Source organism: Geotrypetes seraphini, chromosome 2, assembly GCF_902459505.1.
Source record: "Geotrypetes seraphini chromosome 2, aGeoSer1.1, whole genome shotgun sequence".
Taxonomy (NCBI): Eukaryota; Metazoa; Chordata; class Amphibia; order Gymnophiona; family Dermophiidae; genus Geotrypetes; species Geotrypetes seraphini.
The window spans coordinates 354509213-354535128 of record NC_047085.1 but is presented as its reverse complement, the minus strand read 5'-3'; the positions used below and the strand labels follow the sequence as shown (position 1 = coordinate 354535128).

The 25916-nt window shown below is 45.5% G+C and overlaps 1 protein-coding gene across 4 annotated transcripts in view; it reads left to right on the top strand.

The window, feature by feature from the left end:
* FYCO1 (FYVE and coiled-coil domain autophagy adaptor 1) overlaps nucleotides 1-25916 on the top strand; it is a 248169-nt gene that overhangs the window by 27365 nt on the left and 194888 nt on the right. For all 4 annotated transcript variants that reach the window (XM_033930418.1, XM_033930420.1, XM_033930417.1 and 1 more), the window contains exons 3-4: nucleotides 13311-13417; nucleotides 19914-20039. In XM_033930418.1, coding sequence (XP_033786309.1) covers nucleotides 13311-13417; nucleotides 19914-20039 — 233 coding nt within the window. The remainder of the gene's footprint in view (nucleotides 1-13310; nucleotides 13418-19913; nucleotides 20040-25916) is intronic.

The window sequence follows — 25916 nt, the reverse complement described above, 5'->3', positions numbered from 1 at the left end:
AGCCCGACTCTCCTTTCGCCCGCCCTGACTTTCCGTGCGCTGTCCCGACTCTCCGTTCACCCCCCCTGACTTCCGTGCACTGTCCTCCCTTGAAGTCCTGTCCCCCCTTGAAGGTCTGTCCCCATCCTGAAAGCCTGATGCCCCCCCCGACGTCCGATACATCCCCCCCCCCGGCAGGACCACTCGCACCCTCACCCCGAAGGACCGCCGACTCCCCAACAATATCGGGCCAGGAGGGAGCCCAAACCCTCCTGGCCACGGCGACCCCCTAACCCCACCCCGCACTACATTACGGGCAGGAGGGATCCCAGGCCCTCCTGCCCTCGACGCAAACCCCCTCCCCCCAACGACCGCCCCCCCCCCAAGAACCTCCGCCCGTCCCCCAACCGACCCGCGACCCCCCTGGCCGACCCCCATGACACCCCCACCCGCCTTCCCCGTACCTTTGTGTAGTTGGGCCAGAAGGAAGCCCAAACCCTCCTGGCCACGGCGACCCCCTAACCCCACCCCGCACTACATTACGGGCAGGAGGGATCCCAGGCCCTCCTGCCCTCGACGCAAACCCCCCCCCCCCCAGCCGACCCGCGACCCCCCTGGCCGACCCCCACGACCCCCCCACCCCCCTTCCCCGTACCTTTGGAAGTTGGCCGGACAGACGGGAGCCAAACCCGCCTGTCCGGCAGGCAGCCAACGAAGGAATGAGGCCGGATTGGCCCATCCGTCCTAAAGCTCCGCCTACTGGTGGGGCCTAAGGCGCGTGGGCCAATCAGAATAGGCCCTGGAGCCTTAGGTCCCACCTGGGGGCGCGGCCTGAGACACATGGTCGGGTTTGGCCCATGTGCCTCAGGCCGCGCCCCCAGGTGGGACCTAAGGCTCCAGGGCCTATTCTGATTGGCCCACGCGCCTTAGGCCCCACCAGTAGGCGGAGCTTTAGGACGGATGGGCCAATCCGGCCTCATTCCTTCGTTGGCTGCCTGCCGGACAGGCGGGTTTGGCTCCCGTCTGTCCGGCCAACTTCCAAAGGAACGGGGAAGGGGGGTGGGGGGGTCGTGGGGGTCGGCCAGGGGGGTCGCGGGTCGGCTGGGGGGGCGGTCGGAGGTTCTTGGGGGGGGCGGGTCGTTGGAGGGAGGGGGGTTTGCGTCGAGGGCAGGAGGGCCTGGGATCCCTCCTGCCCGTAATGTAGTGCGGGGTGGGGTTAGGGGGTCGCCGTGGCCAGGAGGGTTTGGGCTCCCTTCTGGCCCAACTACACAAAGGTATGGGGAAGGCGGGTGGGGGTGTCGTGGGGGTCGGCCAGGGGGGTCGCGGGTCGGCTGGGGGACGGGCGGAGGTTCTTGGGGGGGGCGGTCGTTGGAGGGAGGGGGGTTTGCGTCGAGGGCAGGAGGGCCTGGGATCCCTCCTGCCCGTAATGTAGTGCGGGGTGGGGTTAGGGGGTCGCCGTGGCCAGGAGGGTTTGGGCTCCCTCCTGGCCCGATATTGTTGGGGAGTCGGCGGTCCTTCGGGGTGAGGGTGCGAGTGGTCCTGCCGGGGGGGGGATGTATCGGACGTCGGGGAGTCGGCCGGGCAAGAGGGCTTGGGCTCCCTCTTGCTCCGATCGTGGATGCGGGTGCGGGTGGGAGCGCGTGCGAGCGGTCGTTCGGGGTGGGGGTGCGAGCGGTCCTGCTGGGGGGGTGAATCGGGCGTCGGGCGGGGTGGGAACTATATTTAAAAACTTTTGTATACCGCGCTCAGGCATATAACGCGCGAGGGGTATGCGCGGTACGTAAAATCACGTATAACGCGCGCGTTATATCCGCGAAAATACGGTAGTTGAAGTAGTCTCTGAAGAGGATGGTCTTTATCTCTTTCTTGAACTTTCTGGTGTCCTTTTTTAGTTTTAATTCCTTAGGAAGGGAGTCCCACCACCTTAGAGCCACCACTGAGAACATTCTTTTATTTGATGTATTTATGAATCAGCGTCTAGCTTGGGTGGATTTAGGAGAGGGCTTTTGTAGTTGGTTCCAAGTGTTTATATCAACCTGAAGGCCTGTGTGTGAATTAATAAAGGTTTTCCTGGTCTCTTTGATTTGGCTGGAGGGATGAGGCAGGGTTATCCCTTGTACCCTCTCTCCTTTTTTTTAATAGACTTTTTTTTAATTGAATTCAGTATTCTACTTATGGCATTGGAGAGTAAGTCACCTCCCTTCCTCCAGCTAAGGGCCTTGGAGAGTTTATTGCCCTCATGAAAAGTAAATTGTCCCTGTGAACTGCATAGGTAAGCACTAATAACCCATAAGAGGCACTGCTGTCCACTGAATCCATTCTTTCTCTTATTAGTTCCCTAGTAATTCTAAATATTTTGATATTTTATGTCCCCTGAGCTTAAACATGGTTATAGAAACCGATCTGGGACTACCGTGTTTCCCCGATGATAAGGCAGGGCCATCAAATAAGACAGCCCCCCTTTTTAGAAAAAATTGTAAAATAAGGCACCCCCCCCGCAAATAAGCCACCCACCGATACCTGCGCTTACCCGAATCGGGTGGTACGGTGGGTGACTCCGTGTGGTCTCTCCGTCTACCGCGGGGGTCGGCAACCCGCGGCTCCAGAGCCGCATGTGGCTCTTTTCCACCTTTGCCGTGGCTCCGGTAGTGTGTCACGCAGGAATGCAACTTACAAGTCCGGCGTCGCGGCGGGAAATAGCCATGCTGAGCAGTGAGCTCAGCACGTACACAGATGAAAGCCTTGCTTGCTGATTGGTCCGGCGGCTGTGCCGCCGGACCAATCAGCAAGCAAGGCTTTCATCTGTGTAGTGCTGAGCTCACTGCTCAGCATGGCTATTTCCCGCCGCGACGCCGGACTTGTAAGTTGCATGCCTGAAAAAGAAATCATCCTGGCCGGGGTCGGTGTCATGCTCCGGAGATCTACAGCCTTCCTATCTCCCTCTCCCTTCTACCTGCTTCCGGCCACATCCCCTGCTCCGCGGCTCTCTTCGGCAACTCAGCAGCAGCGATCGACAAAAGCTTCTGACGTCGGGGCCTACCCTCTGCGAGTCCCGCTTGTTTCAACTTCCTTTTTCTACAAAGGCGGGACTCGTAGAGGGAAGGCCTCGATGTCGGCAGCTTGTCTTGATTACCGCTGCTGACGAGTTGCTGAAGAGAGCCGCGGAGCAGGGGGATGTTGCCAGGTGTAGGTAGAAGGGAGAGGGCCAGATGCAGGACTCGTGGGTGAGGGAGGAGAAGAGAGAGGGGAGGGAAACAAAAGGAAATATTTCATACTGGGCTGGGCCGGAGTGGAGGGAGGGTGGAAAGACATTGAAAGGGTAAATAAGGCATCCCCCCGAAAATAAGCCCTAGAGCATATTTTGGCCTTCTAAAAAAAATAAGACAGTGTCTTACCATCGGGGAAACACGGTAGACAGAGAGGTGAAACAGTTCATTGAAGGAATGTAGCCTTGTACGTAGAAGGTGGGTGAGTACATGTACAGCAGTGTGGGTCAGGCCGATCCCAGGATTTGCTCTGACCTGACGAGGTCATAGCCTGAGTAATCAACTTGGGTCTGCGAGCACTTTACCAGCAAACTTGAGTCTTTAGAAGTCACATTTCTTACTATTTTTTTCTGTAGAGTAGCTACAGAGGAAGCAGCAGTGCCAGGAAGCAGACAAGCTGAAATGCAGTCCTAATATCAAGGCTTTGTTTTGGTACAGAAATATTGTTGTAGGCGTGAAGGAGCCACAGCAGATGACTAAAGATTGACAAACTCACGGCAACATTGTTTACTGACAATTTGTTCAATTTATACTGACAACCTGACATTTACAGATCCATGTTTTACATAATGTGAACATGTTCAAAAATAATAACAACAACAAAATGCCCCCCTCACATCCTCACCGCACTAATTGACTCGGCTCCTCGTTCCAGCTGAGCTCTCTATTACATCCAGCGTTCTCACATTAGACCTGTTTCTTTTTTGCACACAGTGCATTGGTTGCAAATCAATATTTAGCACAACTTGCAAGCCACTCTTTTTATAAATCACAGTGGGAAATTGTTTTCTTTACTTTGTTCACAACATAGAAAAATACAAGGTGCAGGCTGACAATTTTACAGACGTCGTTATTTTTATGGACTTCACAGATATATCTTTTTTTTTTTTTTAACTATCAGTAACTATATTGCTGATGTGCAACTCTGATGACACTGCTATGAAATCTTGTGGGCTCTAACAATAGTAGATGAGGGCAGTATTTATTAAAGGTAAGTTTTCAAATGCATCTAGCTGGCTAACCAAGGGGTTAATCTGGCTAGATTTGTAAGGGAAAAGCTAGGAACGTGATATACAAATGATTTATGTTTCTAATTCTGGGATCCTTTTACTGTGTTTCCACGAAAATAAGACACTGTATTATATTAATTTTGGGCCCAAAAAACACACTAGGTCTTATTTTTGGGGTAGGTCTTATTTTTTTCATTTACAATGATCATCTCTCCCTTCCTCTCCTCTACCCCAATTCTTCCTCTTTCCTTTCTCTCCCCCACATGTACAGCATCTTTCCTCCTCTCTCACCCATCACCTTGTGCCTTCCCTCAGCAGCATCCTCCTATCCTTCCTCCCTCCCATCCCCCCCGTGCAGCAGAACTTTTGCACAGCATCTTTCTATCCCTCCCTCCCATCCCTTGTGCAGCAGAACCCTTGCACAGCATCTATCCCTCCCTTCCCCCCATTCCTCCGGTGCTGCATCCTTCTATCCCTCCCTCCTATCCCCCCTGCTGCACAGCTGAACCCTGCTGATCGTGAGACTGACATACCTTCTTCCAAACTGCAGCGTCTGCAGCAATATAAACAGGCTGCTTAACTGCCTTCTCCCGCCAGGGCGTTCCATGTGCCGCTTTGCTGATGACATCATCAGTGATGCGACAGAGGAACGTCCTGGTGGGAGAAGGCCACGAAGCAGCCTGTTTAGATTGCTGCCATTTGGAAGAAGGTATGTCAGTCTCGGGGTTGGCGGAGTTCAGATAGGAGGGAGAGATGGAAGGGTCAGCGGGGGTTCAACTGTGTGTGGGGAAGGGGGCGGGGGTAAAGTGCTGCTGCTGGCGAATCCAGCACTTCAACTAGGGCTTATTTTTGTGGTAGGGCTTATATTAAGACCTAGCCCGAAAATCATGCTAGGGCTTATTTTCGGGGTAGGTCTTATTTTTGGGGAAACAAGGTACTACCGTATTTTCACGCAAATAACGCGCACCCGTATAAAACGCGCACACGGGTATAGCGCGCAGAAATCACGATGATATGTACAAAAACTTTGGTATACCGCGCTCACGGGTATACCGCGCATGCTGCCCGACGCTCCTTTCGCCCGCCCTGACTTTCCGTGCGCTGTCCCGACTCTCCGTTCACCCCCCCTGACTTCCGTGCACTGTCCCCCCTTGAAGGTCTGTCCCCATCCTGAAAGCCTGATGCCCCCCCCCCGACGTCCGATACATCCCTCCCCCCGAAGGACCGCCGACTCCCCAACAATATCGGGCCAGGAGGGAGCCCAAATCCTCCTGGCCACGGCGACCCCCTAACCCCACCCCGCACTACATTACGGGCAGGAGGGATCCCAGGCCCTCCTGCCCTCGACGCAAACCCCCCTCCCCCCAACGACCGCTCCCCCCAAGAACCTCCGACCGCCCCCCCCAGCCGACCCGCGACCCCCCTGGCGACCCCCACACCCCCCTTCCCCGTACCTTTGGTAGTTGGGCCAGAAGGGAGCCAAACCCTCCTGGCCACGGCGACCCCCTAACCCCACCCCGCACTACATTACGGGCAGGAGGGATCCCATGTGCCTCAGGCCGCGCCCCCAGGTGGGACCTAAGGCTCCAGGGCCTATTCTGATTGGCCCACGCGCCTTAGGCCCCACCAGTAGGCGGAGCTTTAGGATGGATGGGCCAATCCGGCCTCATTCCTTCGTTGGCTGCCTGCCGGACAGGCGGGTTTGGCTCCCGTCTGTCCGGCCAACTACCAAAGGTACGGGGAAGGGGGGTGGGGGGGTCGTGGGGGTCGCTAGGGGGATCGCGGGTCGGCAGGGGGGCGGTCGGAGGTTCTTGGGGGGGGGCGGGCGTTGGGGGGGAGGGGGGTTTGCGTCGAGGGCAGGAGGGCCTGGGATCCCTCCTGCCCGTAATGTAGTGCGGGGTGGGGTTAGGGGGTCGCCGTGGCCAGGAGGGTTTGGGCTCCCTTCTGGCCCGATATTGTCGGGAAGTCGGCGGTCCTGCCGGGGGGGGGGGATGTATCGGACGTCGGGGAGTCGACCGGGCAAGAGGGCTTGGGCTCCCTCTTGCTCCGATCGTGGATGCGGGTGCGGGTGGGATCGCGTGCGAGCGGTCGTTCGGGGTGGGGGTGCGAGCGGTCCTGCTGGGGGGGTGAATCGGGCGTCGGGCGGGGTGGGAACTATGTTTTAAAACTTTTGTATACCGCGCTCACGCATATAACGCGCGAGGGGTATGCGCGGTAGGTAAAAACGCGTATAACGCGCGCGTTATATGCGTGAAAATACGGTAATCTGTGTTAGATACTAATACGTGCATAACATATCAAAAAATGAAGTACTGCGGGACACACTCAGGCACCGTCTCTTCTATGTTTTGATGTACAGCTCTGTGTATGACTAGTAGCGCTATAGAAATGATCAGGAGTAGTAGTAGTAGATATATGAAGATATCCCAGCCATTAAACGCACTGAAGCTGTGCAGGCATAACTAGTTCATAGGATTAGATAGTAGTAATCTCACATAGTGGCACAGCGTACAGAAGGGAGTGAACATAAACACTGCTGCTACTGAGAGGTTAAAAAATTAGGAAGTGTAAAAAGGAATTAAAGGGTCCTTTTATCAAGCTGCGGTAGGGGGGTTTAATGCGCATAATACCCCACGTTAAACCGCCTGCCACGCTAGCTGCTAACGCCTGCATTGAGCAGGTGTTAGTTTTTTAGCCGGCCACGGGGGTTAGCGTGTGATGAAATGTCCGACGCGCTAACCCCTCTAGCGCGGCTTGATAAAAGGACCCCTAAGTCATAAAAAATAAAATTGAGGCAAAACAGCATACCAAAAGCCTTGAAATAAACCAAATAAGAGAGGTTTTACACGTAAGAACATCAGAACAAAAACAGGCAAAATTAAAGGAGGCAAACATGACTATTAAAAATGCTGAAAAAAATCATAATTTTAAGGGGGCAGTGTTTTTTTAAAACAACTCCCCTCCCCTTTTACCAAGCCGCGGTAGAGGCTTCTACCACAGCCTGGAGCTCTAAATGCTCCAATGCTCATAGAATTCCTGTGAGCATCGGAACAGCGTTGGAGCATTTAGCGTTCCAGGCCACGGTGAAATTCTCTACCGTGGCTTAGTAAATGGTGGGGGGGAGGTAAAGTGAAGCTAAAAATTAAACTCTTTATGAAAGTAATTCAAAAATGCTCATTTTGGTAAAACCTTGTTGGAAAACGCTTCCCTCATTAAAAAGGGGTCAAATTTTAAAAACTGAAAAAAATAATTTTTTTTTACATAATATAAAGAAAACTTTGGCCCTATTCTACTAAGCCGTGGCAGAGGTTTCTACTGTGGCCTGGGGTGCTAAATGCTCCGACGCTGCTCCAGCATAGGAATTTTATGAGTCTCACAGCGGCATAGTAAAACTTAAAAAAAAAAAGAGGTCATTTGAATGTCACAAATAAAGTTAAATACCAATGAGTGAGGCAGCTGTCTAAAGAAACCTGCACACCACCTTAATTGCATTGGCCACTAATTAGTGCCATTTATTTTACTACCTGAATTGAAGTCAGAAAGATATTGGCTCTTCAAACCCAGGCACATTGACTCCTCATGCAGCTGTTAATACTGAAACACAGCCGTATTGAGTTGCTACAGTAAAGAATTTTTTCCTATATATCTTGCTTGCTTGGCCTCATTACATCTCTTCTTCCTCAATCTGCTGTATTACCTGTCAGGTTTAATTGCTTCTTTTCTCTGTATCTTGTGACCTGCAATAATGCAATGCGTTGGATAATCCTTTCATTTCAACCACTCCTGGGGAGGAATATAATCTTTCCATCTAAGAAACTGGTTCATTGTTAAATTATCTTTTTAAATTTCTTACATGGAAACTCTGATAATATAAAAGCTTATTCCTATTGGTGAGTTTTCGATAAATGGTGGTTATTACACCTCCTTGGTAGGACAGTACATATCACACCTTGCTGTCATAGTAACATAGTAAATGACGGCAGATAAAGACCCGAGTGGTCTATCCAGTCTGCTCAACCATACATGCTCCATAAATTAATTTAGTTTAAACGGTCCTTTTTCTTAGATATTTCTGGGCAAGAAACCCAGAGCCCTGCCCAGCAGTGTGCTTAGGTTTCTTCTACTGGAGTCTCCATCAAAGCTCACTCCAGCCCATCTTAACCATCCCAGCCACAGAAACTCTCCCCAGCCTGTCCTCAACTGAATAGTCCATGTATGGGACACAGGCCGAGCAAGCCTGCCCACTGCTGGCCTTAGTTCCTTCAATATATGCCCATTATTTTCTGATTAGAGATCCTCTGTGTTCATCCCATGCTAGTTTGAACTCTGCCACCATTTTCTTCACCACCACCCTCGGGAGCGCATTCCACACATCAACCACCCTCTCCGTACACCTCCAAATGACAATGCCAGCACCTGTTAGTCTGCGTTTTATCAATTTTTTGCAGTTTCACTGGGGTCCAGGGAATTCTGTATAATAAAATAATACAAAGATTGTCTCATGGAAGCTGAGGCTGTGCACTGCACTCTGCGCTTCCAAAGTTGAGGCCATTGAGCTGCTGAGATATTATAATTTATCTCTAAGCTCCAAATGTCACGTAATCCTGTTTTAGGTTTTTGAAGTAAATATTGACCTATAACTTTGTACCATGTAGAGGCATGGTGCCCTTGCAAATCTACTTGGAAGCATAAAAATGGCAAGGTGTGCTGTTCTACTAGTGTTCACCATTGGGGAAATCATCATATGCCTATTTTTCATTCCCACTTTGTTCTGTCAGCTTGGCTTTCTTCGTGGGATATCAGCATCTTTGTTGTTTTTGTGGACTCCATTAAACATATCAAATCAGGTTGCAACTGATCAATCAACAAATAAAGATTTTCTATCTTTGACCTTATAGACCGACAGTTCAACAAAAGACATTTGCAATTGAAAAGCTGATTGGATGGCTTTTTACATTTATTAACCATTTTCACACAAATAGGAATCAGATTTTGTCTAACATGATAGCGGTTAAAACAACCACCTCATGTAATACGGTTTGTTATTCAAACTGGAATAAAACCACCCATTTCCATCTTTAACGTGTGACTCGTATAGACCTATTTTCTTACGAGAGGAAAAAGAACTTGGAAAATTTAAAACTGAACTTAAAACCTTCCTTTTTAAAGATGCTTTTATATCATAATTTTAGTCCTAGTATTATGTTTTTCTATATGAAACCTGTGTTAATTATTTCCTTTTGTGTTTCCCCTCAGTTTCTTCTTTACTTTATGAATTGTAGTTCATCCCCTCTTTCCTATGTTTATCAATGTTAATAATCAAGAGTTCTTACCCATTATTTAATAATTGTATGTACTGTATTGTTTGTTTTTGTTTTTTATATTTAATAATTGTTAAATTTAAAGTGTACATCACTTAGAATATTTGATTAAGCGATTTATCAAGTCATCTAATAAACTTGAAACTTGATTAGTAAATGTTAAGTACTAAAACCTATAAAAAATCTTACCAATAATAAAAAAAGGAAGAAAAGGAAACAATACCTTCAGTAAATTATGCTTTCCTACTTACCTGCATTGCTGTCCCCAAGGAATATAACCAGATCCTTGGGCGTGCTCCTTTGACGCATGGCGCCGTTGTGCAGATGCCACAGTGGTGTTCACTTTTAAATCCAGATCTTCTAATGTGAGCAGTCACGTGACCACTAGGACCCCCCTGTTGCCCCACTACCGGACAGTTTTTCTCACATACACACCAGACTGCACAACAGGCAGAGAGAAAAGGCTACATTGATTAGTGAGAGAAAATCCACACGGATGCTGGAAGACAGTCAGATAAAGCTCCTTAATAAAGGTGTTTGAATCAAAATAGCTATTATCATGCACAAAAACTGGAAAATACATGAACTAAAGAGCATGATCATGTTACTTATGAAAAACTAAATAGAATAATTATACAAAAACATAAGAAAACCATACTGTCAGGTTAATGGTCCATTTAGCCAGCATTCAAGTTTCAAGTTTCTTTATTTTTGATATACCGTTTATCAGACAAGTATCTAAATAGTTAACAATAAAATAGAATATAAAAATTAAAAACATAAAATAAAAACATGGCTAAACTAAAAGGAGGAAAGCACTTATGCATTGACGTACATGATACGAAAGTGAAACAATGGGGAGAGGAGAATTATTAAGGAGGCAAAATGAAAGGGAAGTACAATTGGGTGGAGAGGGGGGTTGCTTCAAAAGAAGCGTTTTGATTGTCAAAAAGGTTTTACAAAAAAGGAACAATAGTTGTGGAAATCAGGGTTTACAAGTTATAGGCGTCTTTAAAAAGGCAAGTTTTGAATTTGATTTTAAATTTATCTAAAGAGTTTTCTAAACGAAGATCAGCAGGAAGAGCATGCCACAAGGTGGGAGCTGTAACAGAGAAGATGGATTTGTGAGTAGTGTCGTAGAAGAGTTCTCTTATCGAGGGGATGATGAGTACATTTTGATTACTAGATCGAAGAGTCCTACAAGATGCATACGGAATTGAACTTGGTAGTGACCAATGTTAATAACTTGGTAACAACCAACATATCTTAATGGGAAGGTTGTTTTTTTTTGTTGCATATTCTAAATCTAGGAAGTAGCAATCTCCAGTCTCCATGCTTTCTCAGCAGTTACTGGTTAATAGAGTCCTCCAAACCCTTTTTACTACTTAAAATTTCTATACTGCAACACTGTATACAAAGATATAAGAGAAGTCCCTGCTCGACAGAATTTATAATCTATTCGAAACAGACAAACAGGACCAGTAAGGGGTTAGGAAGTTCATCTGTTATGGAAATTATTAAAACAGCATATGGGTTTAACCCCTTAGTCATTTAACCAGTGACTAAGGGATTAACAGTTAAAAGCAGTTGGAGGTTGCGACAGTCACTTTGCTACAGCAACCAATAGGGCAGTGGTCTCCAATGCATGGCCCATGAAGTCTTCCATTGTGGCCCTCAAATAGTTGGCTGGAATGCTCTTCAAATCCTGTAAATGTGTTAAGTTCAATTTTAACCACTTGATATAGTAACTGCAATCTCTTTAGTCACGTTACTCAGGTGTCTTATGTATGGAATTTGCTACCGTTGACAATCCAAAATAAAGTGAGTTTTTAAAATATACCGTATACTGTGACGCCCATCGGTTTCCAAATCCACATCGTATAACTTACAAATTACTTATTCTCACATTTAAAACTAGACTTGTAAACACACCAGCTTTTACTGATAAATTCCTTACCCCTTACACCCTATTGAGGACATTTGAGATCAAATTCTCAGACTCTATTAGTAATACCCTGCATCTGCCAAACTGTCTACGATACTACTGATAGTAAGACAGTCTTTTCAGTTACGGCCCCTTCACTTTGGAAGGCCATGCCCCTTGACCTCAGATTAGAATCTTCCTTGGAAAAATTCAAATCCAAACTCAAAACATTTCTTTTCAAAGACACTTCTAATACATGACATTGAAACTATCAGTCGAGGAAAACTAACTTTTCTCAAGGAGCTCTCCCCTTCCTTTTTTATTTTCTTCTCTCAATGTTATTATGTACCCCCTGCCCCACTTTCCCCTTGTTTCATGTCAGTTTTTATTTTATCTATGCAACCCCCCCCCCCTTTAAATACAACTGTTTTTAGAATTTTTTTTTTTTATATTGTATTGTAAACCGTTTAGATATATTGGATAGACAGTATATCAAGTAAATAATAAACTTAATAAACTTGAAACTTACTTGAAGTGTTGTAGAATCAATATTAGTATTCATTTTTAATAGCCAGTCTCAACAAGCAGGTCAAAGTGGTTCCTAAAATTTGTAGTATGTGTTAGCTTGAAATCTTTTGGTGGCTGTCACAGCTTTCTTGTATTCATACTGTAGCCTTTTACATGAAAAAGGTTGGAGACCACTCCATTAGGGGCAGGAGCGAGTGGGATTTGCTTCTGCCCCAACCGCCCCAACTAGCCTACCAGGGATCTTAGGTAGAACCTGTGTGGGGTGGCCTATCGTGTCTGAGGGTGTGAGGTTTTTTTTATCCTTACTGGGGGGATTGGAAGAAGGGGGGATATTTTGGGTGTGTGGGATCGGAATCAGAAAGGAGGAAATTTCAAGGTTGTGGGGAGGGGAAAGGATCAGAGGGGCTGAACGCAATTTCAAAAGTTATGCAGGTCTCGGCCAGTATTCAGCTGGGGACTGCACAGCTAGCTGAGTGAATTTAGGCTGTACGGATGCTGTCACTTAATATTGCCAGAACCCACATAACTGTTGGCTCCTTCCCAACTCTTCCTCTTCAGTGACTGGTTATGAACCATTGAATATCAGTGATTGGGTGGTCCCAAACGATTTAATCAGGTAGGAGCCTCTCCTGTCTCCTGTGAATATTGTTGAGTTTTTGTCTTATGGTCACGTTAACGCCATGCTAACAGAGAACAGAATCCTGGCCCTGAACTTGGAGAGATCATGTGAATGATAGTATGTGGAACTTTCCACTGAGTTGGCTATAAGTTTGCAGAATATGCAAAACATATCCAGATCCCTGTTGTATACCTATGTTCAGTGGTGTAGTGAGGGAAGGAGGAGCCCCCCGCTCCTTCCATGCCTAAGGCCCTGATTGGCTCAGACACCTAAGGCCCCACCCCTTGGCACTGAATATCTGAGTATGCCCTCTTGGGAGGGGCCTTAGGCATCTGAGCCAATCAGGGCCTTAGGCCCCTCCCTGTGCATCACATGATGCACAGGGGCTGGGAAGGCCCGCCATTTGGAGTGTCGGACCTCGGAGCAGGAGGGACTGAGCATCCCTCCTGCTCTCAACTTCTCACAACAGGGCCATTAAAGTTTAGAAAGCAACATGAATGAACAGCTGTGGCAGTGCAGCTCTGTAGCAGATAACATAAAGCCAGAAGGGGCACTTGCCTAGCCCCTGTATTGGTACAATCAGCCCTTAGTGGGAGAGTTGAAACAAGATCCAGTGTCAGCTCAATGCCTCCCTTTTAATGCATTCTCTTGTTTATTTTAAAGATGCTGTGACGGAGTTAAGCAATGAGTTTAAAGAAACCGGGGAGCCTATCACGGATGACAGTAATGCCCTGCATAAGTTCTCCTACAAGCTCGAGTACCTCTTGCAAGTAAGCAAATCATTCTACTGCCTCAAAACTGGAACTGCTTATAGAGGTATTTTTTTTAAAGAAAAAGTCAAGGGATTTATGGTTCATTATGTCCACTAGCAATCTTTTATATCCACTGCTCTCCCTGTCGCAGTTCTCATAATCCCTGAGACAGATTTGATGTGGGTAATATTCAGTCTTCAGTAGTAAGCATCCTTCCTCCCCTTTCCCCACTCTCTTGGAACTCCTCGAATCCCAACACCACCAGATCTACTCAAAAATTCTAACTATCCTTCCCCTCTTTAAAGGGCATATCCCATGCAGGAAAATTAGGGGCATCCCTCTTCTTCAGGATCACCGAACTCTGGAACAGCTTTACTATCCCGCTTGGGAGTCTGACCTCCCTCCAACTCTTCCGAAAACATTTAAAAGCATGGCTTTTCTCTAAAATGTAACAACCTCTCCCTCTTCGATATACTAAGTCTCTCTAAACTTCTCTGTACCAAGTTCTTCTACTTTTCTTTGGAGTTCCTTTCTATATCAATTCCTGTAAACCATGCCGAGCTCCACTTCTGTGGAGATGATGTGGTATACAAACTTAAGGTTTAGTTTAGTTTAAATGCTGACGGGATCTGAATAACAGATGGCACTGAATATCTGGGTGTGCTCTGGCCTGCGCTATTTATCTGGGTATCATCAATATTTAGAGCTGTACCTGGATAAGTGATTGGATAAAGTTATGACAACGGTTTTATTTTTTACCTTTGTCCAGGCCGCTAACCCAGTTAATGATCTGAATATTGCTGCTAAGCAGTAACTTGTAGCTCTTCCCACACTCTGACCCTGAATATACGAGCCATCTCTGAGGGTGCTGTAGCAAGTACATTCAGAGCTTCCCTTTGTTATACCCCTTCTCCTGCCCAGGAAGCATAAGCAGCAAAAAAAGGGAGTAAGGGGTGGGGGTGGGGGTGGACCGCCCTAGGGCTGTCTTGGTGGGGGCACTGGTACCTCTCCACCCCCCCATGCCACACGTATGCCCTCCTTTCTTCTCCCGTACCTTTTAAAATCTTTGCCAGCGTGAGCTTCTCTGGCCTCTTGCTCGTTCTGGCCTGGTTCCCCTATGAAATCACTTCCTGGTTGCGGGACCCGAAAGTGATGTCAAAGGGAAAGCCATTTTTTGGGGGGGCACAAAAATCTCAGTTTATATTTGAGTATATACGGTATATGGCAATTCAGTTTAGGATGGAAACGTGAGGACAGTACTGGGCACACTTTACAATCTGTATCTCGCAGATGACAGGATGTTTAGGATAGGCTGGAGTGAGCTTTGATGGCTACTCCGGTAGTGGGAATCTAAAGACGGTACTGGTTGGACTTCCATGGTCTATGGTCCTTAAATATTAAAGGTATAAAGACAATGTAACCATGAATGTATAATGTGTACGAATATTGGGCAGACTAGTTGGACCATTCAGATCTTTACCTGTTGTCAGTTACTATGCTACATAGTTAACGTATTGTACATTGCTGTGTGCATCTGGCATCACTATAGAAATGATAAGTATTTATTTTAAAAATTTCTAAACCGTTTACATAATTTTACATACATAATGCTATAAAACAAATAAGATCAGACAGACATGAACAAATAATCCTCAGAAGATCAACTATAAAAATGAAAGCCGATAGGCTTATACCAGTGATCTCAAACTCAAACCCTTTGCAGGGCCAGATTTTGGAATTGTAGGTACTTGGAGGGCCTCAGAAAAAATAGTTAATATCTTATTAAAGAAATTAACTATAAAGAGTTCTACCTCATGCAAAATTGTCATATCTTATTAAAGAAATGACAATTTTGTATGAGGTAGAACTCTTTATAGTTTATAAATCTTTCCTTTTGGCTAAGTCTTAATAATAATGTCATTTATAGCTAAAGGGACATATGATCAAGAGACTGTTTTATTTTACTTTTGTGATTATGATAAAAAAAATACCCAGGGCCTCAAAATAGTACCTGGCAGGCCCCATGTGGCTCCCAGGCCATGAGTTTGAGACCATCATAGGAAAATTCTTCAACCAGCTGCAGTCATGAAGAATCATTATCTAGGAAAAGGCATTTACAAATAACTGCGTCTTAAGTAGTTTTCTGAAACTGCCCTTTTCACAACATTTTAGTAATTGGCTGACAAGTGAATTCCACAGTTTAACCCCTGTACAACAGAAGGCCATTTTACTAGTAGTTAATCCAGTTTTCAGGCAATCTGCTAGAATGTCTAGATGTAGTTCTGTGACCCAAGTCTGAGCTAGTAGATCTTTGTTTAGCTCTGGTTGCTTACCTCCTTGTGATGGTATCTCAACGGAGCTTTTAGGAATCTAGAGAGAGAGCTATGGTCAGGATTCCTGAATGTCAGGATACAGGGAAGGTAATGACAGCGAGTCTACACAGTGTTTCACTTGAGAATAAGAAAATGCATCTCCTGATGACCAGGTTAAATTCCGTGCTCAAGCTTGCAAGTTTACCATTCTTATCAATGAGCTGATAAAGATAATGGATTCTTTGTCTGCCCAACTTTTTTGGCATCTTGGTATGAATACCGGCTGGAAAATCTTTGTTGCTCTGTAAAGGGAGAAAAGGTGTCACTATAGATTGGTGTCCATGCCATTGCAAAACCCTTTTCAATAACTTGAAGATCGTACACTGGGCACTTTATTGAGTGGCCTTTGTGAATGGCCTTTGCTGCATGTAACATGTAACTAAAATGTTCATTAGGAAGCAGCTTGGTTTCCAAGGCTGTAAAAGAGAAGTACGAAGTACAGTACTTTGAAATCAATCATTAAGATGTCTTATTCTAAATGCTCTGGAGAGCAACATGAGCATCCCCAAACCTCCTAACTCCCAAGGTGGTGTTATTTTCTTCGAAAGTAGTCTAGCTCTCTTACCATTCTAACAAGCATTTATCAAGATGACCTTCATGTCGTTGTAATAAAAAGAGCAGTAGCATCTGAAACATATATAGCCATTTAAGGGCTAATATAGAGAATTATTCTGCCAACCAAAGAGAATGGATAGGTTTGCCACATCTGAAGCCATTGCCAAGTGTAAGTTAGCAGGGGCACAGATTTGTCACTTACACCTTTTTCAGTTTTGGTGGAATAATTACTCCCGGATACGTTATGGTTTCCTCTGCCCAGCTAAGAGGAAATGCTCCCTGCCAGATTTGTTTTGTGGAGGCTTGAAATAGCAAAGCCAATGATTTAACCTAAATACCCTCTTCTCTCTATGCCCTCTAATCAACCCCCTAAAAAAAAAAAGAACAAAACCTGTCCAGAAAGCTCCCAAAATGGGGAGAAGTTCTTACCTCATTGTGCAGAGTTTAATAATAAGTACTAAGAACATAAGAAGTTGCCTCCGCTGAGGCAGACCAGAGGTCCATCTCGCCCAGCGGTTCGCTCCCATGGCGGCCCATCAGGCCTATTGCCTGAGCAGTGGTCCCTGACTATTTCTATAACTACCTCTTGCTCCTATCCCTATAACCTACCTCTACTCCTATCTGTACCCCTCAATCCCTTTGTCCTCTAGGAACCTATCCAAACCTTTTTTGAAGCCCTGTAACGTGCTTCTGCCTATCACAGCCTCCGGAAGCGCGTTCCATGTATCCACCACCCTCTGGGTAAAAAAGAACTTCCTAGCGTTTGTTCTAAACCTGTCCCCTTTCAGTTTCTCCGAGTGCCCCCTTGTACTTGTGGTTCCCCATAATTTGAAAAATCTGTCCCTGTCTACTTTTTCTATGCCCTTCAGGATCTTGAAGGTTTCTATCATGTCTCCTCTAAGTCTCCTCTTCTCCAGGGAGAATAGCCCCAGCTTTTTCAGTCTGTCAGTATATGAGAGGTTTTCCATACCCTTTACTAGCTTAGTTGCTCTTCTCTGTACTCCCTCAAGTACTTCCATGTCCTTCTTGAGGTGCGGCGACCAGTACTGGACACAGTACTCCAGATGCGGGCGCACCATTGCACGATACAGTGACAGGATGACTTCCTTCGTCCTGGTTGTGATACCCAACATTTTGTTTGCTTTCCTTGAGGCTGTGGCGCACTGCGCCGATGCCCTCAATGTTGTGTCCACCATCACTCCCAGGTCTCTTTCCAGTTTACTTACCCCTAGCGGTGATCCCCCCATTTTGTAAGTGAACATCGGGTTCTTTTTCCCTACAAGCATGACCTTGCATTTCCCTATGTTGAAGCTCATTTGCCACTTTTTGGCCCATTCTTCCAGTGTCGTCAGATCCTTTTGGAGATCTTCGCAGTCTTCCGTGGTTTTAAACCTGCTGTATAATTTGGTGTCATCCGCAAATTTAATGACCTCACATTTTGTTCCTGCCTCCAGGTCGTTAATAAATATATTGAACAGGAGCGGTCCCAGTACCGACCCCTGCGGAACTCCACTCGTGACCCATTGCCAGTCCGAGTAATGGCCCTTTACTCCAACCCTCTGTTTCCTGTCTGCCAGCCAGTTTTTGATCCATCGGTGGACCTCCCCTTGCACCCCGTGGTTCCATAGCTTCTTAAGCAGTCTTTCGTGTGGTACCTTGTTGAAGGCTTTTTGAAAGTCAAGGTAAATGATGTCTATGGATTCCCCTTTATCCACCTGGCTGTTTACCCCCTCAAAGTCGTGCTGACTCGACTTTAGCTGTCCATTGTTTTCTATGTGTTCACAGATGCTGTCCTTAATCAGTGCTTCCATCATCTTTCCCGGGACCGAGGTCAAGCTCACCGGCCTGTAGTTTCCCGGGTCACCCCTTGAACCCTTCTTGAAGATGGGCGTGACATTTGCTATTTTCCAGTCCTCCGGAACCTCTCCAGTTTTTAAGGATAGGTTGAATATTTGTCGAAGTGGCTCTGCTATTTCGTTCCTTAGTTCCTTGAGTACCCTTGGGTGAATGCCGTCCGGACCTGGCGATTTGTCGCTCTTTAGCCTATCTATTTGCCTGAGGATATCCACTCGGCTCACTTCTAGTTGGACCAGTTTATCATCCTGATCTCCATTTACAATTTCTTCGGGTTCCGGAATGTTGGTTGTGTCCTCCCTCGTGAAGACTGACGTGAAGATCTCATTTAACTTGTCAGCTATCTCTTTTTCCTCTTTTACTACTCCCTTTCTGTCTCCATCATCCAAGGGTCCCACTTCCACCCTTGCTGGTTGCTTCCCCTTAATGTACCTGAAGAATGATTTAAAGTTTGTTGCCTCTCCCGCCAGTCTCTCTTCATATTCTCTTTTTGCTTTCCTTACCACTCGGTGACACTCCCTCTGGTGTTCTTTGTGCTCCTTTTGGTTGTCCTTTGTTTGGTCCTTTTTCCATTTATTGAACGTTGCTTTTTTGTCACTTATCACCTTTTTCACTGCATTTGTTATCCACACTGGATTTTTTGTTCTATTTTTTTTCACTCTTTCCTGAACTTGGGGATGCACAGGTTCTGTGCTTCGTGCACCGTGCCCTTGAGTAGGGCCAGGCTTTTTCTAAGGCTCTATCTTCCTTGCGTTGCCGTTGAGTTTCTTTCCCACCATTTTCCTCATAGCATCATAATTCCCTTTTTTGAAGTTGAGTGCTGTCGTTGTGGTACTTTTCACTTTTGATGATCCAATTTCTAGCCTGCACTGTTTTAGCATGTTGCTTCATGTTTCCACGCAGTGATTGGTCCCATCTCATCGAGTTGCCAGTGAAGGGACCAATCCCTGTTCAGAATTGCAAATGCACCAATCCTCATTCAGTGATGCTTTTTTTTTAACTTGGGCAAGTCTCTTTATCCTCTGTTGACTCAGTTATAAGCTTACGCTGGGTTTTGCTAAGCCACCGTAGAGGTTTCTATTGCGGCCTGGAGCGCTAAATGCTCCGACACTGCTCCGAAGCTCATAAAATTCCTATGAGCATCAGAGCAGTGTCAGAGCATTTAATGGTCTGGACCGCGGTAGAAACCTCTACCACAGCTTAGTAAAAGGAGCTCTTAGATTGTAAACTTTCTGAGGACAATCTACTGAACTAGAATGTCGCTTACTGGAAACGTGTGAGATACATCCTAATACAAAATGAATAAATTGTGGAAGTAGCATGATTTTTCAACCAGAAATCATAAAACTTTACATGCACATCATAGGTGCATGTTTGGATTTGACTTTGTATGTTAATACAATCTTGCCAGAGCAAATGGAAGAATCAAACTAATCCTTCTCTTTGTGCGTATAATACCAGAGGAAGAGAGAGCTTCAAAGCTTCTGCAAAACAGTCATCCTACTATCAGTCACACAAATGTTTTTCAAACACCTAAGAAAATATTTTGAAAGTAGTGTTTTAAACTACAGACTATATGCTCCTTAAATCATCGAGAAACGTTAGGAAATAAACCATTGTTTAGAAATATTTCAGTTATTTTGAATAAAAAGATTCATATTTTAACCGTTGTGACAAATCTTTTGTGCTGACATTTTTGTTTTGTTTTATTCTTTGGGGTGTTTTCCATGAAGTTTGACCAGAAGGAAAAATTTACACTTCTGGGAAGCAGGAAAGACTACTGGGATTACTTCTGTGACTGTCTAGCCAAAGTGAAAGGAGCTAATGATGGAATCCGCTTTGTTAAGTCTATTGCAGAGGTAAGCAACTGAGTCTGATCTATCCATATGTCAGTGCCTGGCATCGCTCCTTCATCTGCCTGTAGCACTAATTTGGGTGCAATAAAACTGTCAGGCTGTCAGATAAGCATCTGTAACTCATGTCTAGGGAAAGGGTTCATCCACTGCTACCAGCCAGGTTCAGATTTACGCAGTCTTATTAGAATGATGAGATCAGACTATCTAAAACTGATTTTATTATGAAAATATAAGAATTTTATTTATATATATATATATATATATATATATATATATATATAGCCAGCTGTAAACAATAACAAACTAATAATTATTCAAAAATATCTCAGAAGATATGTCAGCACACAACTAGTACATATGTAATCACTAAGGACCTGTTTTACAAAGCCACGCTAGCGACTGCCGCACAGCAACAGCCCCGAAGCCCTTTAAATCTCTATGGCTTTGTAAAACAGGCCCTAAGAGATAGATTTCTGTCTCACCATTGGGTCCAACAGACTTCAGCTCCCCCAAGTGATGGATTTATCTTCTTTAGGCTACAGGCATACAGCGAGCCTTAAAAGTAGTCCAGCAGATGGAGAAACCTCATTCAGTCAGCACAAGGTCGCTTCCTTCCGGTAACAGCCAATGCAAACGATTGCCAGTCCTTCGCGGTGCAAGTTGTAAATCAGAGACAAAGTTCACCAGTGTCCCAAAAACAAAGTGTCCAATTCCCTAGCTCTTAGCCAAGAGCAAACACACACAAGGGAAATTCTTTCTTATCAGTTCTTATTGTCCTCTGCATAGTGCAAAGGTGCTACACAACTATAGGTCTGAGCTCCTCCAAACCCCAAATTATCTATCTCAGGATAGCGCACAGATTCTTAGGGCGTGCACAGGTGTGACCCATAGAGGACCAATCAGAACCAGTCCAGCAGGGGCTTTCTGGTCACACAGAGGAATAATGAATAGTGTTCTTGTGGAATGGCCTTGGGAGACAGCCAGGCATGCTAAAATGATAACAGCATAAGGCGCTATTCATAACCAGAGATGAGAAGCTACCTCTCCTCCACGTTCACATGGCAACAGAGATCCATTGATGGTAGATATCCTTGGCTGTGCACCCACAGATCTTATAACCACATCCAGAATGCTTCAGGACAGCAAAGATGGTTCTTAGCCTAAGTTTCAGGCCTGCAGTTTTCCAAAAGGTAAAGCAGGAATCACCCCAACATGCCCATTATCAGAGCCACGCTTGCAAAATCCACAGAGGGCAGACTCCAGTTATCAGAGGTGTAGCTACAAATTCTGAAGTGAGCATAAGAAAAGCCATGCTGTGTCAGACTGGGATTCATTGAGCTCATCATCCTGTCTCCAACAGTGACCAGCCTGGGTCACAATTATTTTTGTGTTTATTACCCAGCAAATCTCAAAAATAGATCCGTTTCCCATAATTCCTTTCCAGGGATGAACAGTGGTTCTCCCAAGTCTACCTGGCTAATAATTTTTGCTGGACCTTACCTCCAGGATCTTGTCCAATCTCTTTTGAGTCACACTATGTTGGTTGCCTTAACCACATCCTCTGATAGCAGATTACACAGGTTAATTATGCGCTGCTTGAAAAAAAGCTTTCAACAACTTGTTTCAATCTGTTGGTCATTAATTTCATGGAATGCCCTCTTATTTCTGTGTTGCTTAATAGGCTAAACAGTAGGGATGGATAGATGCCATCATTGGGGATCACGTAGTTTCACAATGCCATTTATTCATGTACATATAGAGCAGGGAAATACTCTCAAAAAACACTTCTGTATAGGAAGGCACTTTTCAGTGCCAAAACAATGGCCATATAGAGACTAAGATCAATTGTCTTTCATACTGCTTAGGATGAGCTTGGGCTTTTGAGATACAACATTGCAATATTAGACTCCTGAGGAGTGATCCCAAGTGGTGGCATCCATTCCTACTTTTTCTTTTGGATTTTCTTTGACATGGTGGTCGTTTTCCATGGTTTGTGTTGTCCATAATAGGCTAAACTACCATTTCCTATTTAACTATTCTACCCTTCTCATAATTTTATATCACCTTTAAGACTTTTCTCCAAGATGAAGAGCCCTAACTTATGTTGCTTCTCTTCATAAAGGAATTGTTAATTTGTACTCCTTCTCTGAACCTGTATACCAGGGATGTCAAAGTCCCTCCTCGAGGGCGACAATCTAGTCGGGTTTTCAGGATTTCCCTAATGAATATGCATGAGATCTATTAGCATACAATGAAAGCAGTGCATGCAAATAGATCTCATGCATATTCATTGGGAAAATCCTGAAAACCCGACTGGATTGCGGCCCTCGAGGAGGGACTTTGACATCCCTGCTCTATACTTAAGGTGCAGACACATTAGGGACCTATAGATCTACAGAGGCACAGTGATATTCTCAGTTTTTTGTTTTTATCTATTTTTGAATAATTCTTAATATATTCTATTTGCTCTTCTAGCATCTACAGCACACTGCGCTGCAAATTTCAACATATTCTCCATGATAATTCCAAGATCTTTTTTTTTTTTTTTTTGGTGGTGACTCCTAACTCAGAACCCAGCAATTGATATCTGTAGTTGAGAATTATTTTTCCTTATGTGTAGTACTTTTTAATTTATCCACATTAAATTTAATCCGCCACTTAGATGTCCATTCTCACAAGACTTTTCTGCATATCCTCACAATTCTCATAAATTTTAATGACTTTGATTAATTTAGTACCATAACTGTGAGTCCATTCCTCATCACTCCAGTCTCCATGTCATATGAATAAGTTAAACAACGAAAGTTGCAGTACAGACCCTTGGGGCATTCCACTTGTGAGCCTTTTCCATGCAGCAATCTCTCTGACTTTAGCATCCATCCCAATAGCCATACCCTCATGTGTAGCCGCGCCTACCTTTGCAGTCACACTGTCTCCTTATGATTGAAAATTAGAAGCCACATAGGCCTAGATTCACTTAACTCACCGATCTGGATCGTTGGGCGATTCTTGGCTGAGTTTTGCCGAGCGACCGATTCACTACAGATTCTTCATGCAAATGATCTGATCAGACATACACCCTACAGCGATCCCATAGAGCGATTGAGATGCATGCGCAGATTATCCTTATTGGTTGTAGATGCGATTTGCGCATGCGTTTGCTCTTCACACAAGCGAGGTCAAAATAAAGGGGGAGAGGTGGCTGCAGTTTACTTGTTGGCCCTACGAGTGGACATTTTGAAAGGAATCATTTCAATTTGTAAAGCCAGATTATGGAACAGAGCACGCTTTAAACCCGTGGGTTAGAACCGCAGGTTAAACCCACGGGCTAGCACTGTGCTTTTTGGAGAATATATAAAAAGGGAGCAGCAAGGGCCATTCAGCGCGGCTCTCTGCGCTCAAAACTGCTAGTGCAGTTTGATTGAAGAGGCCTTAAGTATTTTATCACCCCTGAGCCATCTCTTCTCCAAGCTCAAGAGCCCTAGTTGCATTAGCCTTTCCTCATAGGGAAGTTGTCCCATCCCATTTACCATTTTTGTCGCCCTTCATTGTACATTTTCTAATTCCACTATATCTTTTTTGAGATACATCGCACCTCAACTCTCGCCCCACTCTGTCTTGACCCTTTTTATAAGATTGGCTCCCTCTACCTCCTTGATGTATCAATCATTCAACATCAGTTCTCTTGTTCCATCTCTGTTTCCTTATGTTTCCTCTTCAATCTATCACTTTGCTTATATTGTAAGTCCTTTCAGGGAGGAACCTGCTACCTTTACTGCTTTTGGTTTGCGTCTTTGTGTATTTTGCCTGTTTTCCCCTCTCACTGATTGCCTTCTATAAATTGTACACGGCAGTAATCTCATTGAGGCAGCCAGTCTATTACACTTTCTCAGTTTGTTGACTTCAGCAGCTCTGTAGAAGCAAAATCTCGGTACAGAAAATATTTATTCAAAGGGGATTAAAGAGAAGATTAAATAGGATTTACTCAAAGATATGAGCCACTGGTGTAGTTGCTGACATATGGTATCAGAAGAAAATCAAATGAGCTTTGTCACTCCCCCATCTTTAATATAAATGAGACACCAATGCTAAACTTAACATATTATTTCTCTGTCTGGAGCAGATGGCCTCACATAGTCCACATGCATAGTTGCAAAGAGATTAGATAAGAATACTTTTTTGTTGTTGTTGCTGATGGACGGAAACACGCTGTCTGCCACACAGACTACAATAGTGTTAATGAAACAAAGATAGTTTCCAAAGTGTGAGATATGTAGCTACAAAATCTAAAATGTTTTCAGTAACTGGAATGTCACTTTGGAATAAGCTGTCGGGACATCTTAAGATTAAAGCACCGACTGTTTTAGTTTCAAAAAGCTGTTGAAAACCAAGCTATTTGTGGACGCCTATTTGTAGAGCTGTTCAGCCTTCATATTAATATATTCCCTGGTAGATGTAACTTCTGTCTTGACTCTGTTTGTTCGAATCAATAAGTGGATTCTTAAGTGCTTTTGTTATTAATTGCCTGAGTATTGTTTGTTTGTTGGGTGTAAATGTTTTTTTTTTTAAAGAAAATGTATTTTATCCCAGGACAAGCAGGCAGCATATTCTTGACTGATGGGTGACGGCACCGACGGAGCCCCGGTACGGACACTTTTAGAGTGATTGCACTCTAAGAACTTGGAAAGTTCTAGAGGCCACACCGTGCATGCGCGAGTGCCTTCCCGCCCGACACAGGCGCGCGGTCCCCAGTTTCTTAGTTTCCGCGGAGCTAAGAAGTCGCATTTTCAACGGCTGTTGAAAATTTTTTCTAATGCCTTCCCGCTCGCGTATTCTTTTTCAGGTCTTTTTGCCCTTTTATTCTTTTCTTTTCTGTTGTAAAAAAAAAAAAAGTTTACTTCATCGAGTTATTTTTTTTTTTGATTGTTCGGTCTGCCCCAGCGGGGCCTACTGCCACCATCGAGGCCTCGGCCTTCGATTTGGCAGAAGCCGTCTTTACGTTCATGCCCCCTCAGCCAGGGTTCAAGAAGTGCCAGCGGTGTGCACGGCCTATCTCCCTTACGGACCCACACAACTGGTGTTTACAGTGCCTGGGTCCGGAGCATCAGGCTTCCTCCTGCACCCGCTGTGCCACACTTAAGAAAAGAACATTGAAAAATCGCCAAATACAACAGCGCTTGCTTTTTGGCACCGAGATGTCCGACCCCGCAACATCGGCACCGGCATCGGCTCCTACCCAGTCGGCACCATCCTCGTCGACACCTCGCGACACTGCGCTGGCGTCGCAGCACTCAGGTAAGCCGGCTAAGAAGCCTTCCCCGCTGGAACGCCCTCCGGTCTCCATTGCAGCGAGTCCAGTCCTGCCGACCGTGAGGCGCCAGCGGAAGCGCTCCGCCCCTATCGAGGTGAGTCCCTCGACATCGGGCTCCTCATCTCCGGGGTGTAGAGCGGCACCGCAGGTACCGCAAAAGAAAAAAGGCGGTACCGGTGCCCTCCCTTGATGATCGCATTGCGGCCATCTTACAGGTACAGCTGAAGGAGCAGCTCCAACAACTCCTTCCAGCTATCCTGACACCGAACCTTCCGGTGCCGGTCTCGTCTGAGCCGCCGGTACCGAGAGTGGAACGACCTATATTATCTACTTCCTCTCTTTCGGTGCCGCTACACTCGGCCTCATCGGTGTCGATGCCAATCCTTGCACCGGAGCCGACAACTCAACACCAGTCGGTACAGACCTCGGCTCCGATGCTACCGGTAACATCTCCCGGTACCGCTTCGATGAGGTCGGGTAAGTCGGTACGCAAGTCCCGACACCTGGAACCATCCACCCCTGAGTCTCGGGACCGTAGTTCCCATATTCGAGACCCTGATCTGTGGGAT